The sequence below is a fragment of the Myripristis murdjan genome, chromosome 23, assembly GCF_902150065.1.
Source record: "Myripristis murdjan chromosome 23, fMyrMur1.1, whole genome shotgun sequence".
Classification (NCBI taxonomy): Eukaryota; Metazoa; Chordata; class Actinopteri; order Holocentriformes; family Holocentridae; genus Myripristis; species Myripristis murdjan.
In genome coordinates this window covers 3,680,238-3,696,351 of record NC_044002.1, presented here as the reverse complement: position 1 = coordinate 3,696,351, position 16,114 = coordinate 3,680,238, and the positions used below count along the sequence as shown (strand labels likewise).

Here is a 16,114-nt window from a genome sequence, read left to right as displayed (position 1 = left end):
GGCTGGCAAGGGCATTTCCGTCCAGAGCCCCTGTTCATTTCTAACGCTGGTGTCTAGCAAATGAGGGGTTAAAACGGCGCGGCGAAATCCTCTCCTAATACCCCTCTCTCCTAAAACCAGTTCTGTGCTCTAACGGGTGAGCAGCTAAGCAACCAGAGCATGTCATCTGAGCCTTTGATTTGATCTCTTCATTAATTCATGCCCTCTTCATGGATATTAAAAGCCCTAGAGGGAGCAACAGAGAGGAGGAGAAGGTGGTTGGGTGTGTGTGAGTGAGTGTGTGTGTGAGTGTGTGAGAGAGAAAGAGGGGGAGCAAGAAGGAGAGAGAGGGAAAGAAAGGAGGAAGGATAAAGGGAAGGGTGTTGAATAGAGGACTGCGCTTCATTGCAGAAGGTGATTTGGATCAGTGGAAAAAGAGCAGCAGATCTGCTGATGTGCACACACACACTCACACACACACACACACACACACACAAACACACGCACACACAGTCATTAAAATGCCTGATATTCCCTTGATGGTTTTTGAGTGGTTTGTATGACATCTTCTCAACTGTTTTCCATTAATGTACAATATTGGTGAAAATGTGAAATTCTCCAATGGCTCCTTAAGGATCTGTTTTTTTTTTTTTTTCATTCACCACACTATCGGGAAAAAGCATGGAATTAGCATGGAAATCAATGTAAAATAAGTTTGCATTATGCTGAATTTTTGCTGCCTTAGCCCCTACATGTTGGTGTGTTGGTGAGTCTGAGGCCCTGTTGGGGCCCCTGTGTGGCATGACACAAAATCAAAGAAAAATGAATCATTCATATCGGCGATGATGTGTCTTTTTGTGACACAACCACACTGTCACTTTCCTCGTCTGGAGAGTCACGAGCCTACTTCTGCAACCTCTCTTTCACAGTTGATGTCGAGTACAGAACAACTGTGCAGCGTTGCCTGATCAAATGTAAGAATTGCCAGGATTGGATATCTTGTTATTGTCTTTTTCTTGAGCCTGAACTGTTCTTAACCAGGTTCTGCAAAGCACTGTGGGTAACATCTTTGTCGGAAATCTCCTTTGATTTGATTACGTCTGATTTATCGAAAGCAACAGACAAAGACGTAATGCACGGACCGTTTAGTTCCTCCCGTCCTGTACATTAATATATAAGCCCACTTCCAGATTCAATAGGACAGCTGTGCAAATGCATGGGACGTCACGGTATATCCAATATGAGGCTTACTTCCACATCCACCGCCTCCCCTATTTAAAGTCCCATGCTGTGACATGCGAGGTCACATGGCTGGCTTTTCTTGTGTGTGTGTGTGGGGTTGTGCGTTCAACCCTCTGTCACAGCAATGTCATACCATTTGACCCCGTGTGGATCGCGATGACACTCTATCTCCGTGACTCTGCTAATTTCCACGATAAAACGCGCACATCTCGAGGGAGTGACATCATTACGTCCTCGCTGCTGAGATAGGACATCGAGTCTCATCTACGTGATGCCTTGGTGAGACGTCACCACACTGCAAGATAACTGTCTGTCTTGTTAAGTCACTACATTCTTATTTGTTAATTAAAGACTTCTCGTGAAAACAAGTGAAAGCATCTGCATTGGGCTCTACTTCTTTCAAAAATCAGCAAGAATCGTAATGAAACAAAGGCACTGGAAACAATTCATACTGTTTCCGCCTATTAATAGATTTTTTTTTTTTTTTTGTTAACGCTTAACTTGAAGTGTGTTGTTCTTTATTACATGCAGATCACAAGGAAATGAGAAGTAAAGACATACTTAAATTAAATGCAGCATAATGTCACAGCCGCCTTATTAGGTATCCATCCCCCCCAGACATGTTTTGCCCATTGTGTTTGCTATATCCATAGTTATTATGCACTCACAACATGTTTGTAATGTATTTATGGTGCTGTGAGCAGCACATGAGAGCAAAACATGGGCTCTGGTAGAGTGTTGTGTTGTATAGTGCCCTGGACATGATATGAGTCCACATGGTGGTGAAATATCCTCATGAGTTGCTCTCTGCCGGATCTACTTTCCAAGTCAAATAGAAAAACAACAAGAGCCATTAAATTTCCAACCAAAAAAAAAAAAAAAAAAAAAAAAAATGGGTACTGGGATTTGTTGCTTTTAATATTGGCATAATCCACTTTGTTTGCATTTGTTTATGTGCTAAAGGTGTTATTTTGGGAGCTGTTTTGCTGCTCTATGAGCGTGAATGGAGAGATAGAATTACGGTATTGTTGATTAGTAGCCCAGGGGAGCATGGAGCGACTAATATCTCATATCACTTTGATTTAAGTAATGTTTTCTTATTTTCCTCACTGACTTTAAGGCATTTTCAACAGACGTTTTCCTCCAGTCAGTAACTCACCACTGACATTTTCTTCCAACATGGTTGAGATTCAGGGAATTAAATTAACTGGCGGTGGCCGGCAACAGCTGAAATCATCACGGCCACCCGTTCCACAGCTCCAAACAGCGGCAACCATTTTCAAGCCAAATCGGCAGTGTTCACTTTGAAAAGCATCTGCCTCCACAGAAGCTACCAGACAGGATAACATCCCTTCAGGCTCAGAGAATCCAGACCTCGTCTCTCTCTCTGCGTCTGTCGATCCGTCTCTGTCTTTGTCTCTCTAACCCATTTAGCTGGCTTGATCAGGTTGGTGCTAGCAGTGGGAGGGAGGTCATGCAAGTAAATAATACATGTCTGTTATTCCATGTCTGCTGCGGGCTGAGGCTGCACTGCTGGCCTTTCGAGCCACAGTCCTGGGTCACAGTCTGTAATGAGAGTAACCCGAGATTCACATTCCCCCACCCGGCAGGAGACACACTAATCACACACACATACAGCTCGGTCACTACCGCATGAACCCCCCCTTCACACCTCGCTCCCGACCCGCGCGACATCAATTTAGCACCACAGGTTCTCTCCCCGTTTTTATCCACCTCAAAGCAGCATTCTGCTCAGTTTTATGCCTGGATCCCATTTTTCCATCATTTCCCATCATGACCAAAATTTCATCAGCAGTCTCACTGTAGATTTATCGTAACAGAGTGAATAACAATTTGAATGAACTGCAATGTTTCAAACCACTCGGACACTGATTAGCAAAGACACAATAAAATAGGTCAAATGGAATCAAAATATGAAGGAATAAAATGAAATACATCGAAAACCAAAATAAAGCAAAGCGAAATCAGTTTCGTTTAACAGGATGTATTCACAGCTGATGAAGACAGAGATGAGGCTGTGTGACGTATCAACGGGAACTCATTCCACAACTTAAGGCAGATTGCATATTTTTTGCTACACCATTGCTGTGGCAGACAAAACCTGACAACACATAACAAGATCTTTGGTTGTTACTTCAAATCGATGGGACTTTCAAATCGACTGTGTGGCGCACGCCTTGACAGCTGATTTGAGTCCTGTTTCAAACTTCTGAAAGCGACCGAAATATGCCTCCGCAATCAGACGATGTGGCTTCTGCTAAGACCTACGGATACCAAGCATCTACTTGGAGTACACACGCCATTGTATTGTAAATTTAACGGAAAGTCAGAGTTCAAGTAAAAAAAGAATAGATTTCAGGAGACTTTTCTCATACAATGTGACATGCAATGATCTTGAACGATTGCTGTTGATTGCTTACTACAGCCACAATATTACTGCTCAGCCCGGTCTTAAGGCAGTGCGGGATATAGTCATTGGAATTGTCCATTTTTTACGTAACGGTCAGCATGACTTTAAAAGTAATTGGTAGTAAATTTCATGCCTGCACTACATATCGCGAGGTAGTGTAAAGGGTCACAAAGTCCATGTTAGGAGGCAGGCAGGGTAGTGGATGGTCAATCAACACAACTTTCACTCAGGTGACCAAAGTTCAAGTCCGAGATGAGACCAGTGTTCGGTTTCTTAGAGCGAGACCGTGTCCAGTTTCCGGATGTTTATACGTAACCACAACCAAGTGGTTTTTATGACTAAACCTGACATTTCCCCGCCTGGATACACATTTTTGTTGGCTAAACTTACCAAAATTTACTGCTTGAATTTGCTTCATAGACCTCCTAGGCTCGATTCTAGCAGCTAGCCGAGGTGGGTCAGTTACACAAGCCTAAAATATCCACCTGTACCCCTCCAAATTCGTGGGATCCACTCACTTCTTGTGTGATTTTCCATAGGGAATCCATGAAAGGACTGTGTATGCTTGTGTTCACAGCAGCTGTTTGTGGAAATAAGGTCCATTGACAAGATTTTGGTCAGAATTGATCAGTTTGATGTATAAATGGGGGGAAATGGGGTCTAGGTCAAAAACTGTCACCGTTAGGATTTCAGAAGGGATTTGACTCACATAACAAAGTCACAATGTGTCAGCCAGACAGTCTTCACAGACATTACAGATGAGGACCAGTTATTTCTGAGCCAGAACCACTCTGTCGCATAAGTGACAGCAGGTTGTAAAAGTGACCCTCCAGTGCTCCTACAGTGACTGGATATTCAGGGCTGAGAATGACTGACTTCTCCATTACTGGTGAAGAAAAGTGAAAATGTCCAGGGTAAACTGTCTGTAGAGGGCGGCTGTCGCAGCTCACCTCAAAAAAAAAGTCTATTTTTCAATTCAGCTTCTTTCCCACCGGGCTGTTTCATCTTCTTCATTTTATTCCCTGCCAAACTATGCAGCCTCTCGCCTTCTCTTTTCCTCAGCTTTAACACTGACAACTGCTGAAGTGGTGGACGCAATTGACATTGAATAAGCCAATTAGGGTAGGAGTGATTTAATTGGCCCTGCTTGCTCTGACTAAATCCACAAATGAGTCAATTAGAAGGGGCCAATGGGGGGGAGCTGTGAGGGGCCATGAGGGGGCAGGGCAAGAGGGTTAGTGTGTAACACTGGATTTACTTGTTCAGGCGCTCCACACAGTCACAATGAAAGGACACGGCCTGGGAGTTATACAGAGAAAGTGAAAGCCTCACACAGACACACAAAACCTGTGTCTCCGCCTGGATGGGGCAAGCCAAGGCACAGCAGGGGACCGGCTGAGAGCTGAGCTAACCGGATCAGGCGCAGAATAACGGAGAACAGGCTGGAATTAAAGCCTAATCAGTAGATACAGAACTGGCGAGCGGTGTAAGGAGGCAGCATGGTGTTCGATACGATACAGACCCCCTCGCTCCCAGAGGCACATGCACGCAAGCAGAGCGAGCCTCTTGCATGACAAAACTACAGCTGAACCAATACGAGTTTGAAAAGCCAAACCTGATACTGATACTTTGTGTGTTGTTTCTGCAGAGAAGCATTTTTTTTTTTTTTTTTTTTGGCCAACATTCCATATCTTTAACTCTTTGAAACCCAGATACCTGTGGGCAGGCTTTCATTTTGGAAGCTTTTATTTCACCCTCTCAACAAAATTCACTTGATGTCTTTTTGTTTTCATTTTTGGGTGGAATTTTTTGGCCATTTTTATTTATTTATTTATTTTTTTTAATTAAAAAAATGTTAACAGTATAATGTCTTACTACTGATCTGGCAATTTATTTATTTATTTATTTATTTTAGGGGGGGGTTAAATTTCTGTTTTTCTTTTTGGTCATTTTTTCCTCGTAACTTTTTACTATTTTGTCGCACATTTGTTCATCACCTTTCTTGCCATGTTTTTAATTGCTCAGGGTTAAATGCCTTTCACAAGCATTAAAAAATTTTAAATATTTTTTCCAAACTTTCAGGATTTTTTTTTTTTTTTGCTAATTTTCCAGTAATTTCCTCTGTCTCCCAAGTTTCTGAATGAACCTGAATAAATTTGCTTGAATCTACATTTTTATGCCAAACATTTCCACATATTCAGTGTCTTTAATTTTATTCATGGAAAAGCCTCCAAAACCAGCATTTAGACCAATATAGAACGCTGGAACACAGACCAGTGAAATGCTTTCCAGGTCAGCAGGTCTTCACATCAAGGCGATTCACCTCAACCATTCAGTGGTAGGGAATCTCTGGGAAACATTACTGCCACTAAATGAAATATCAAGTCACAGAAAATATTACTGACCAATTGAAGGAAATAAATAACCTGTCATGTCAGGGTTTACAGACTTTTAATGCAGACAGACATCTTATAAAACCCCAATATATACACCAGTTTAACACCAGTAATAACTACACCTTTATTGTCGTATTCCATCAACTGCATTCAAAAGCATCACTAAGTATCCTAACATTGTTAAATGCTGTTTTTCATGCATTGGATAATATTTTATCATCAGTCTATGGTTATGTAATGTATTACAGGGCAGGCAGAGTGCTGTTGAATAGGACCAGGTGCCTGTTTGTTTACACTCTGCAACAAAGAGTCATTTAGGTTCAGTTAACACCTGTCAAGCTCGGGGCAATGGGAGAATAATAAAGGCTTTGGTGTGGTCACACTCTGTAGCTCTCTCTTTCTCCTTCTCTTTCTCTCTGTGTTTCTCTCGCACACACTCACAAATGCGCCTGCACGCACGCTGCCACACACTCATCTGTCTCTTCATAAGCGTCCAGCAGAGGTATTAACCTGCTAGCAGGGCGAAGCTACAACACAAATTGGAGCGAGTGAGCTGCTGCAATACCCTCTCCCTGGCTTTCATAAGTCACACGGTAGGCCTACACCTGCAGGACAACAAATAAGACACAAAGCAGCGGTTGGTCTGGCTGCTGTCTGCAAACGTTATCAGACCTGATGACGCTGAACAAGCATTACATCATTTCCTCCAGCCTGGCTTCTTCTGTTGTGACAGATAAGTGCAAAAATGGTTCAAATGAACAGGCACAAAAGCTGCATTTTCAAGCCTTTAGCGGTTTTTAACTTGTCATTTGGTTTGCTCTCTTTATGTTTTGCAGAACTGCATTTTGCAACCTGAATTAAAGGGATGGTTCACCCATTTTGAAAAATGTGCTATTATTTCACCTCCCCAGTTAGCATTTGAAGCATCCAGCACTCAGAAACAATGAGATAGCTAGAGGAAGATAGCACCACTGCTGTCCTACACAACAGCTGGGGGGAGAAGTGAAATAATGTTATGTTTTTCAAAATGGGTGAACTATCCCTTTAACATATAATGTCACTGCAAACATGCCTTACAGTTAACAAGGCCCATCATCCGCCAGGATGGATTATCCTAGAAAACAAATACCTGCAATGCTACATGGAACATCAATATTCCACTTGTCATACGTTCATGTGTTTGGAGGGAATTATTGTTTTGATTTAGTTTATACTTTTCAGTGTTCTCCATATGGAATCAGCGCCACTCTGCACCACTGCAACACAAGCAGCGTTGCACATGAGCTCTTTTTTATGGCATCTTCTGTTCCTGCTGCTTTTATGTCTGTCTCCCATATGCTCACTATATACTGGCTGTTCTCTTGTGTGGCAGTCTTACAGCTACGCTACATATCTGTGTCTCATTTGTAACTCTGTGTACAGCCAGGGCACAAAATTACCAAATGCCAAATGCCAGTGAAGGACCACCTGCCAGTCTGGTAGCACTTTTTTGAGACGATATGCGAATGCAACAATTATACTGTGTCATGTGTCTTCGCCTGTTTTCAAACTTCATCCCTGTCGGCCGTCATACACCTCCTCTGACCCTGAACCAATCGCATCAAAACATATCAAAGGTTTTCTACTGAGCAGCTCTCTGTGGCAGAATATAAATGTCTTGTTTAACAAGCTTAATGTTGGAAACCAAACATTATTCCTACAAGGCAGTATGGAGATGGTGTAAGCCACCAATCAGAAAAATTAGAGGAGCTGAAGACACAGACAAAATAAAGATCCACTGTACAAGGGATGAGTAAAAAGGTCTTCCATAAAAACTCTAAACCTTTTTGAAGGCACAAGGCCTCATTTTTATAAAAAAAAATGTCTTGTTTTGGCTGCTAAAAATGACAGTGTGCAGGCACATTTTTAGTGTACTAGTCCTTGGCCAGTGGGGCTTGCTTGCGGATAGTGTTTACAGTTACATTACATGAATCTAACTCCTAATCTCCATTGTAAGTCAATACAAAGCCAGTGTTCAGCTACGCTATAAGTAATGCTCAGGTAATGTTAGAGGTTTGGTTTGATCTTACAGGTCATGCTCTGACACGAGGTAGATGTTGCAGATACTGCTTCTCTAATGGCTGCTTTGTGCTGCACGCAGAGATGGAGGAGAATAATGGAATGAACACGGGGAAAATACAAAATTATGGCCATCTGGAAGTTTGATACAATGCTGGGCAAATTCCCCTTGATGCAATAAAGGTCTTCATCCATTCATTCACTCATACATACATGCATGCATGCATTCATTCATTCTGGCAACCACAGTGCCAAAAGTACATTGAGATTACAGTGTGGGTGTAAGAAATATGAATGTAAAGGCACAAAAATGTCCAATCTATAGCTCCTGCATGCACATGAAAATGCATGACACCAGCCTGTAAGAATGCTGTTCATAACACATTTTATCTCTCTATTCATGCAAAAGCCTTGTTACTCCAATTTTAATGATTTTCATGTTTGCACTCACTTTAAAAAGGACAATACCAGTGATTTTGAATGTCTGGCCCATTTACTGCAATTTCCCCACATTTTACAATGCAACAAACCATTTTGCAAATCATACAGGGGTACTAAAATTTTTACAACATCAAATCCAAATAACTCAATTTTCAAATTTGAGTTTCTGGTTGAAAAAGCCACCTTATAATGTTCTGCTTCTGTAGCTAACAAAAGTGGTCAACGTTCATAAACCACAGAAGTGATAATTGGCTGTGGAAAGCTACCGTTTCCCCAGGGGCGATTTTCTGGCAGAGGGACAGTTTCACTCTGCCCAATCTCAAGTCATCAAAACACAACAGAGCTGCTGTTCTTAGGAAAACTAATGTGGACGAAGACAGTTTGAAGTCTCTGAAAGTTCATTTTCATAACGTGGTGGAATGAATTGGAACCAATAGCTAGGTAAAAGGGAAGAAAAATGATAGAGTTCTAGTAAGACCGATTGCTTTAGGAAAAGATCAGCAGTATGTATAAAGTATTCATATTTTGTAGGTATTTCACTAACCATAGAAATTTACTGGTATGGTCATTTCAGGGTTAAATGGTTTTCCGTGGGATGAGAAAATTCTGCAGACTTTGGGCTTATAAAACCACTTCAAAAGCAAAAGGTGTAATCCTCAAGGTAAAAAGGCAAAGCTGTTGACCTTATTTCCTGGAAAGCTGACATTTTATAGAAGCGAGGTTTCCACCTGACAACAGTGTGTACGGCAGGCTCTGTTTTCAGAACCATGGACAGCTCCCTTTCAACAGCACGAAAAAGTGCAAGGCATTGAGAAAAGCAGCAGGAGCTAAATAGCCAGAAGCATCACGGAAGGCTCCATAACATTGCTCCAATACCCACATTACAAAACGAACAAGTGGACTTAAATACGTCTTCAAACCTAAAAAGAAGAGTGGAAGCAAGCAGGTGTCGGAGATGGGGAAGTGAAATAATGAAAATATAGATAGAGAAAGAGGGGAGGGGGTGCAAACTGATGGGAGAAATTTTACTCCCCACAGTCCTGTGTGATCCATTGGTGTAATTTCCTTTCCTCTGTTAGGTGCAGGTATCTGTCTGAGTCTCTGTGTCACAGTGCTGAGCAGGGTCAGATGTAACCGGAATTGTGAACCGTTTCCTGCTCAGGTAAAGTGCTCTCAGCCTCCCACTGAGGGTGCTCAATGCAAATGATAGGCCATTACAACTACACTCACTTCACAGACACACACGCTCTAGGAAGGACACAGAAAATCTTGGTTGCTGGACCCCCCCCTCCCTGAAACCCACACTTTACTATATTTTTAGGTTGAGTTTCAGGAGCACAGTGGAGTTTTATCAAAGCAAACTCTGTGATTGGCTTTGTGGTCACATCCACAATGACACTGTGTGCATTTTGTTATGGTGCCCAGATCAGAGCTCACTTTAGCATTATATTTCACACTGATAGCAATTATTCTCACTTTCTCTCATACCTGCACATTTTTTTTTCAAGGAAATGTGTCCATTTGCTTCAGTCTTATTGATAAAGTGAGGAAAAACACATCACACTCCTAATACACTCATAGTATGTCTGTGATTTGCTATCTGGAGTTTGATCAAGAGTGTCCCCCACCCGCCATCCCCTGGACACATATACACACACACACACACACACACACACACACACACACACACACACACACACACACACACACACACACACACACACACACACGAACACCTTCACCTACCCGAGGGTTGTCATGGTGACGATGGTGTACCAGAAGGCCGCCGGGATGCTGGTGAACTTGCTGCCGGAGGAGCCTTTCTCGGCGTAAAACATGACGGTGGCGAAGATGATGATGGCCATGGTGAGGGAGAAGAGCAGGAAGCCGAGCTCGGAGGCGCAGCTCTTCAGAGTGTAACCCAGGATGCGCAGGCCCGCCGAGTGCCGGGAGAATTTGAAAATCCGAAACACCCTGAAGACCCGGAGGGTGACGAAGGCGCCGCTCACGTCCTCGTTGTCCGTCATGACCAGGCCGATGTAGTAGGGCATGATGGCCACCACGTCGATGATGCTCATGACGCTTTTGACAAACTTGTAGCGGCTTGGCGCGGCCAGGAGGCGCAGCAGGTACTCCACGGTGAAGATCATGACGCAGGCCGTGTCCAGGCAGAAGAAGGCCAGGGCGTAGCGCTCCCCGCAGGACACCTCTTTCACCCGGTTCGGGGCGGTCCCGCACGGCACCGTCTCCACCACGTTGGCCAGCACCGACACTGCAATGAAGAAGCCGGTGACATAATAGAAGACCAGCGCCATGGTGCTGGTGTGGGGGTTCTCAAATGCCCGCCACATGGACTCCCGGAAGGTCATGTCTTGCTGGACCATATCGTTGGACTGATCAATCTCCTCATCGTCCTGGATCCTCTCCTGGTTCTCCCGTCGCCGGTCTTTGTATTCTTCATAGCAACAATCCCCTATGATCTCCGGGATGATCCCGAAAAACGCCAACTCCTCGTCATACGCGGAGATGCACTCGTGGCGGGGGTAGTGCAGTTTTCCAGTGCGGTAGAAGTTCAGAATGTGCCTGAAGATGTCCGGGTCGCGGTCAAAAAAGTATTCGTTGCTCTCCTCGTGGTAGAAGAAATCTCTCTCCGTGCTGCCCAGCAGTGTGTCCGGGTAGCGCTCCAAAGTATTCCGCCAAGTCTGAAACTTTGTGCCGCTGACGTTGAGCACGATCAGCCCGTCCTTCGCTCTCCGCTTGTCCTTCGGGGGCACCGGCATGGGCGCGCTGGCCACCGGCATCCATCCTATCGCCGCCGCCCGGGCGAACGGCAGCCACGCCGCCACTCCTGCTGCCATGCTGAGTCGCGGTGGAGGAGCTCGGTCCCGCTGTGGAGCACTGGGCGCTTAGTTAGGCGATCACGGAACAACGGAGCAGCGAGATAGCATCTGGAGAGAGAGAAGGAGACGCAGAAGCCTTAAGCGCAGGCAACAGATGAATTACAACGACTGCAAATTCAGCTGACTTTCTCGGAAACACCACTGACAAGTTTACGCATTACGCGCCTGGCATCAAAGATTTAGGGTTTTTTGAAATTTTTATTCAAGTGCTAGTCAAACGCAAAAGAACTTTAAAGCCCAGCGCATACACATAAGAACAATCGTACTAAATCAATCTATGCATAATAAGAAATTTGCGTATTTGAATGCGCAAAAGAACCAAACAGTACCAAAGCTGTGCACTGAATTTCAAAACAGCAACTCACCTCCACACAAAAGTAATTGCTATTAAAATGCTTCACTTTTCTCTCATAAAATCTGCTGTTATCCAGTTCAGTTATCCTCTTTTGTTGTTGACTTCCACGCTTACTGTGGCTCTGGGTAGTAAACGATCACGCTGCTGTAACCCAAACTGTGTTTCCCCTGGCTGGGAGGCATCAGCAACAAGTTCAGCATCAAGGCAATTCTGCGCCCCCGACCCGGAGACCGACCTGCTGGCACCGATTCAGCAAGAACATGCTCTCTCCGCTTCCCGCCCTGTGTCTCCACTCCGGCACCGTCCCGGTTCTCCGGTCAGGTGCAGAAAAAAAGCCCAAGAAAAGTAAAACCGAGATCCCGTCCTCCCGCCGAATGACCGGAGCACTGCGACAAGTGTGCTGTGCGTTTTTTCCAGTCCTGGAGAGAGAGGACAGAGACCACACCGGGGTGAATCTGGCCCCCCGCCGCCCCAGCTGCACCTCTTAAATCCACAATGTGGTGCAGAATGGACCGGGGAACGGGCATGCACCGCAAGCCACGGCAGAGGGGTTAGGAATCAATAGGTTGGGCTTGTAGGATGGTTTATACAGCAGCAACAAATGTGGAAGGCGGCTGCGGCTGCCTCTCCTCCGCTCTCCGGTCACAGGTTGCAGGTTGGAGAGAGCAACGGAAACCCAAGTTACTCTCTCTCTCTCTCTCTCTCTCTCTCTCTCTCTCTCTCTCTCTCTCTCTCTCTCTCTCTCTCTCTCTCTCTCCTCGTTGGGGGCGTGTCGCTTGGTCGGATAACCGCCGCATATCAAACGGAGCTCTCCGCTCCTTTTACGCATACAGGCAGCATCTAAAAGTCTGTCCTCCCCTCAGCCTGAGATTTCACCCAGGGACTCAGACTGCATGGGCTGTAAAACAAATTCACCGGCGTAATGAAAGGCTCATCCTGTATTATTGCACTTATTTGCTGTATATATAAAAGCCATTTTGCGCACAGCCCAGGGCAGTGCAGCAGGTTTGTCTGAGGTCCAGGCGCACCGCTAGGTGGAGGCAGTTTTTAGCCAATGCCTCAGGCGCAGCGGTCTCCGTCCAGATTTTTCCCTCTGTCAGCAGGACTCGGAGCCACAGAGACCACCTTGTCATCTCTGTCAAACCTGCCGGACTCACATGTCGTTGTCTGGTGCAGCATCCTCCTGCCAGCGATGCAGAGGTAAATTCAGAGCAGGGTAAACTATAACCTCCAGTTGGTGATCATGAAGACAAACCACATGGCTACAAGAGGGAAATCATGAGCGCTTTAATTTATATTTTGTCTATCATTTTATTAGTATGATGCTTACTTTGAGTTTACCTCCCAAAGATTTATTTAGGTGATGAAAACATGCCCGTCCAGCCCTCTCCCTCCTCCTGGATATAAGAATACATAAACACACATGTTGGAAGGTGAGGACAGTGCTGTAATTACGAGCCATAACACCCTGTAGGCCTGTGTATATTCCTTAATTGCCATCATAAGCTAAACTTTGTTGAGATAATTGTCCCAAATGGGCTCTGATAAAGCCCTGAGGTGTGTCGAGCCAGAGTCGTTAGGCGTTGGCCGGCCTGCCAGTCCGTCAGCGATGCAGCGGGGCAGGGATGAGGGGTGTGCGGGATGGGGGTGGGGGGCGCGGAGGGGGGGTGGATGAGCTTCTCTGTCAGCGCCGGACACAGCTGGGAAAGCCGCGGGCCCATAATGTGCAGGTTTTAATTGTGATGACCCTAATTTGGCTAATGGATCTGGCCGATACATTTGCCAATATGCTGTCTTTCTCCTAGTTGATTTGACTGCCAGTTCACACTCAGCATTCACACTCTGAGATTCAAAATGAGGCGAGTGTTTCATCAATTTTACAAGGATTTTGGCTCCTTTTGCAACGGGGGCCTTCAAGGCACCTGCGCCCTATAGGCTCGAATAAAATACCCTGTTCGATGTTTTTAATCTGCAACAGACAGAGAAGGAGAGTGCATGATCTATGTGGGAGAGAGTGTATATGGGTGTGTGACTGTGGGAGAGAATATAGCTGCAGAATTTAGGTGCATTGCTCAGTGCTTGGCTGCTGTGTGTAGTAGTTGGCCGAAGTCTGCACTACTGCCAACTTTACATCAGCACACAGCAGCTTCTTAGCTCTGGCTCCAAGGCTTCTGTCCATAGTATAGGGAACACACACACACACACCCAGAGCCGGCCCTAGACATCTGGGGGCTGTAGGCTCGAAAAAAATCATGTGAGAACCCTTGATTTTTACCATCAATAGAAAAATGTAGGTGAAAAAGATTAAGGACAAGCCTATAAGACCTGGAACTGTTTTAACGTGCCTTCACTTCAAAAGATCACTCCATTTTGTTGAACCCTTTGAAACATCCTGAGCAATACAGGCTTTTTCCTTGAGGGTTTATTTCATCCTCTGAATGAAATTCACTTGATTTCTTTTTCCATGTAATTTTCTGTGGCATTTTTTTTTTTTCAAATCTTTCTTTCTTTCTTTCTTTCATTTGGTTTTTCAACTTTTCATTTCATCTCTAAGTTTTCTTGTAGTATAATTTTAAACCTGTAATTACAATGGCTATATAGTTTATGCTAATTTTTATATTTTAAAAATAATTTTCTGTAATTTTTTATTATTGGGAATTTCCCAATTTGGGATCAATAAAGTAAATCTATTTGCTGATAATTGTCAGGTAATTTCTTTTATTTTAAAATTTTATTCACTTATTTATTTATTTTGCTAATTTCTTGCTCATACGCTAGCTGCCTCTTCCCATGTTTTGCAAAGAAATAAAGTGAATTTTCTAAGGTTTAAAGGGTTGATTGAGCTTTGAAAAAAAATCTGATTGGCTGTGGGGGCAGTGGCGGTTCTAGACCAGTTTTACTGAGGGGGCCTGGCTGGGGCCAGGGGTTTTGTCAGAGGGGCACATTCAACCTGGGGCAAAAAAGACAAGATTTGAAATTATATCTGATTTTTTTTTTTTTTTTTTTTTCATAAAACTAGTGATTACCCATTGTAACCACACTGAATGGTTCAAAATATCACATTTCAGACACAAGTATAAGAGACAGAAACAATGGAAATATCCTATTTTTCAGTGTAACCTTAGTACAGACAAACTCATCACGTTTATCAGGCAGTTTCATCAACATCATCATATCTTCATTACACCACTGTCTTCTGATCATCTTCATCAATAAATTATCATCATATTTACACTCTAAAAGCTTATTGTTACCTTGTAACAATAAAATATTGTTCATGGTAGCCGTTTCTTGCTTCTGACTGCCTCTCGTTGGGCGGTTGGTAACTTTTCGAGCTTGCTGTTTTCACTGTAGATCAACAAAACTGACTGCCGTTTCCAGTGGTGCAATGCTCTAAAGCGGCTTTCACATAGCGCGCGCATGGCGCAGACCACAGCCGGCGCAGCCATTCATTGTGTATGTGATCGCGGGGCGCGAGGACGCACCGTTCTGCATTTATATTTAGAAATCTAGATGATTTACATCATGAGATATGCACTACTCTTGCAAAGACAATGCAGTATAGTCACACATTTATTATAAAATTCCATGTGAAGTCAGACACACAACAGGTAACAGGTGAAATCAGATGAAATGAGAAAAAAAAATACAGCCTTCATTCATGTAACATAATTTATTAAGAAGCATTAGTTCGGCTAATTCATTCATGCATTTGCCTATTTACAAGGTTCATCTGAAGCTGCTGTATTGTCCGCCAGAGAAAAAGTGCGCCAGAACAGAAAACTACTTCCGCGTGCACCCTACTCTGCATGCGTGTGCACGCTGCTCTGCACAAGTCTGTGCCGTCCCCAGTGCAGAGCACTGCCTAAACGGCATAAACCGCGCGCTATGTGAAAGCCACTTCACAATTTATGATCTTTATTCGGAGGGCGGGGCACAGCGGGGTCCAGACTCAGTGTTATGGGGGCACTGGCCCCTGTTGGCCCCTCCCCAGAACTGCCAGTGTGTGTGTGGGGGGGGGCTATATTGAGAGAGCCACTGTGTCTGATGTGCTTAGTATAGTGGGCCCCACAGCTCTCCACACTCCCCTGACATCTGTGACATAGCTGGGTCTATCTGCATGGCCCCATCCCTCATATGTGCATCTTTTTGACCCCTGTGGCATTTACATTAAATTCCCCATAAACTCTGCACTGTAATGTGTGTGTTTTGTGTGTGCAAGTGCCCAGTCCCCCAGTCGCATCACTTATCCACCAATTCTCACTTTTCTACCAGGCGAGTTGACGTTCTAATTTAATCTCATTCAAACACA

General features: G+C 44.3%; 1 protein-coding gene across 4 annotated transcripts in view; it reads right to left on the bottom strand.

Annotated features, from left to right (window-relative positions):
- Positions 1–11,405, bottom strand: part of kcnd2 (potassium voltage-gated channel, Shal-related subfamily, member 2) — a 162,099-nt gene extending 150,694 nt beyond the window's left edge. For all 4 annotated transcript variants that reach the window (XM_030045879.1, XM_030045881.1, XM_030045880.1 and 1 more), the window contains exon 1: positions 10,294–11,405. In XM_030045879.1, coding sequence (XP_029901739.1) covers positions 10,294–11,405 — 1,112 coding nt within the window. The remainder of the gene's footprint in view (positions 1–10,293) is intronic.
- Positions 11,406–16,114: the final 4,709 nt, after the last annotated feature.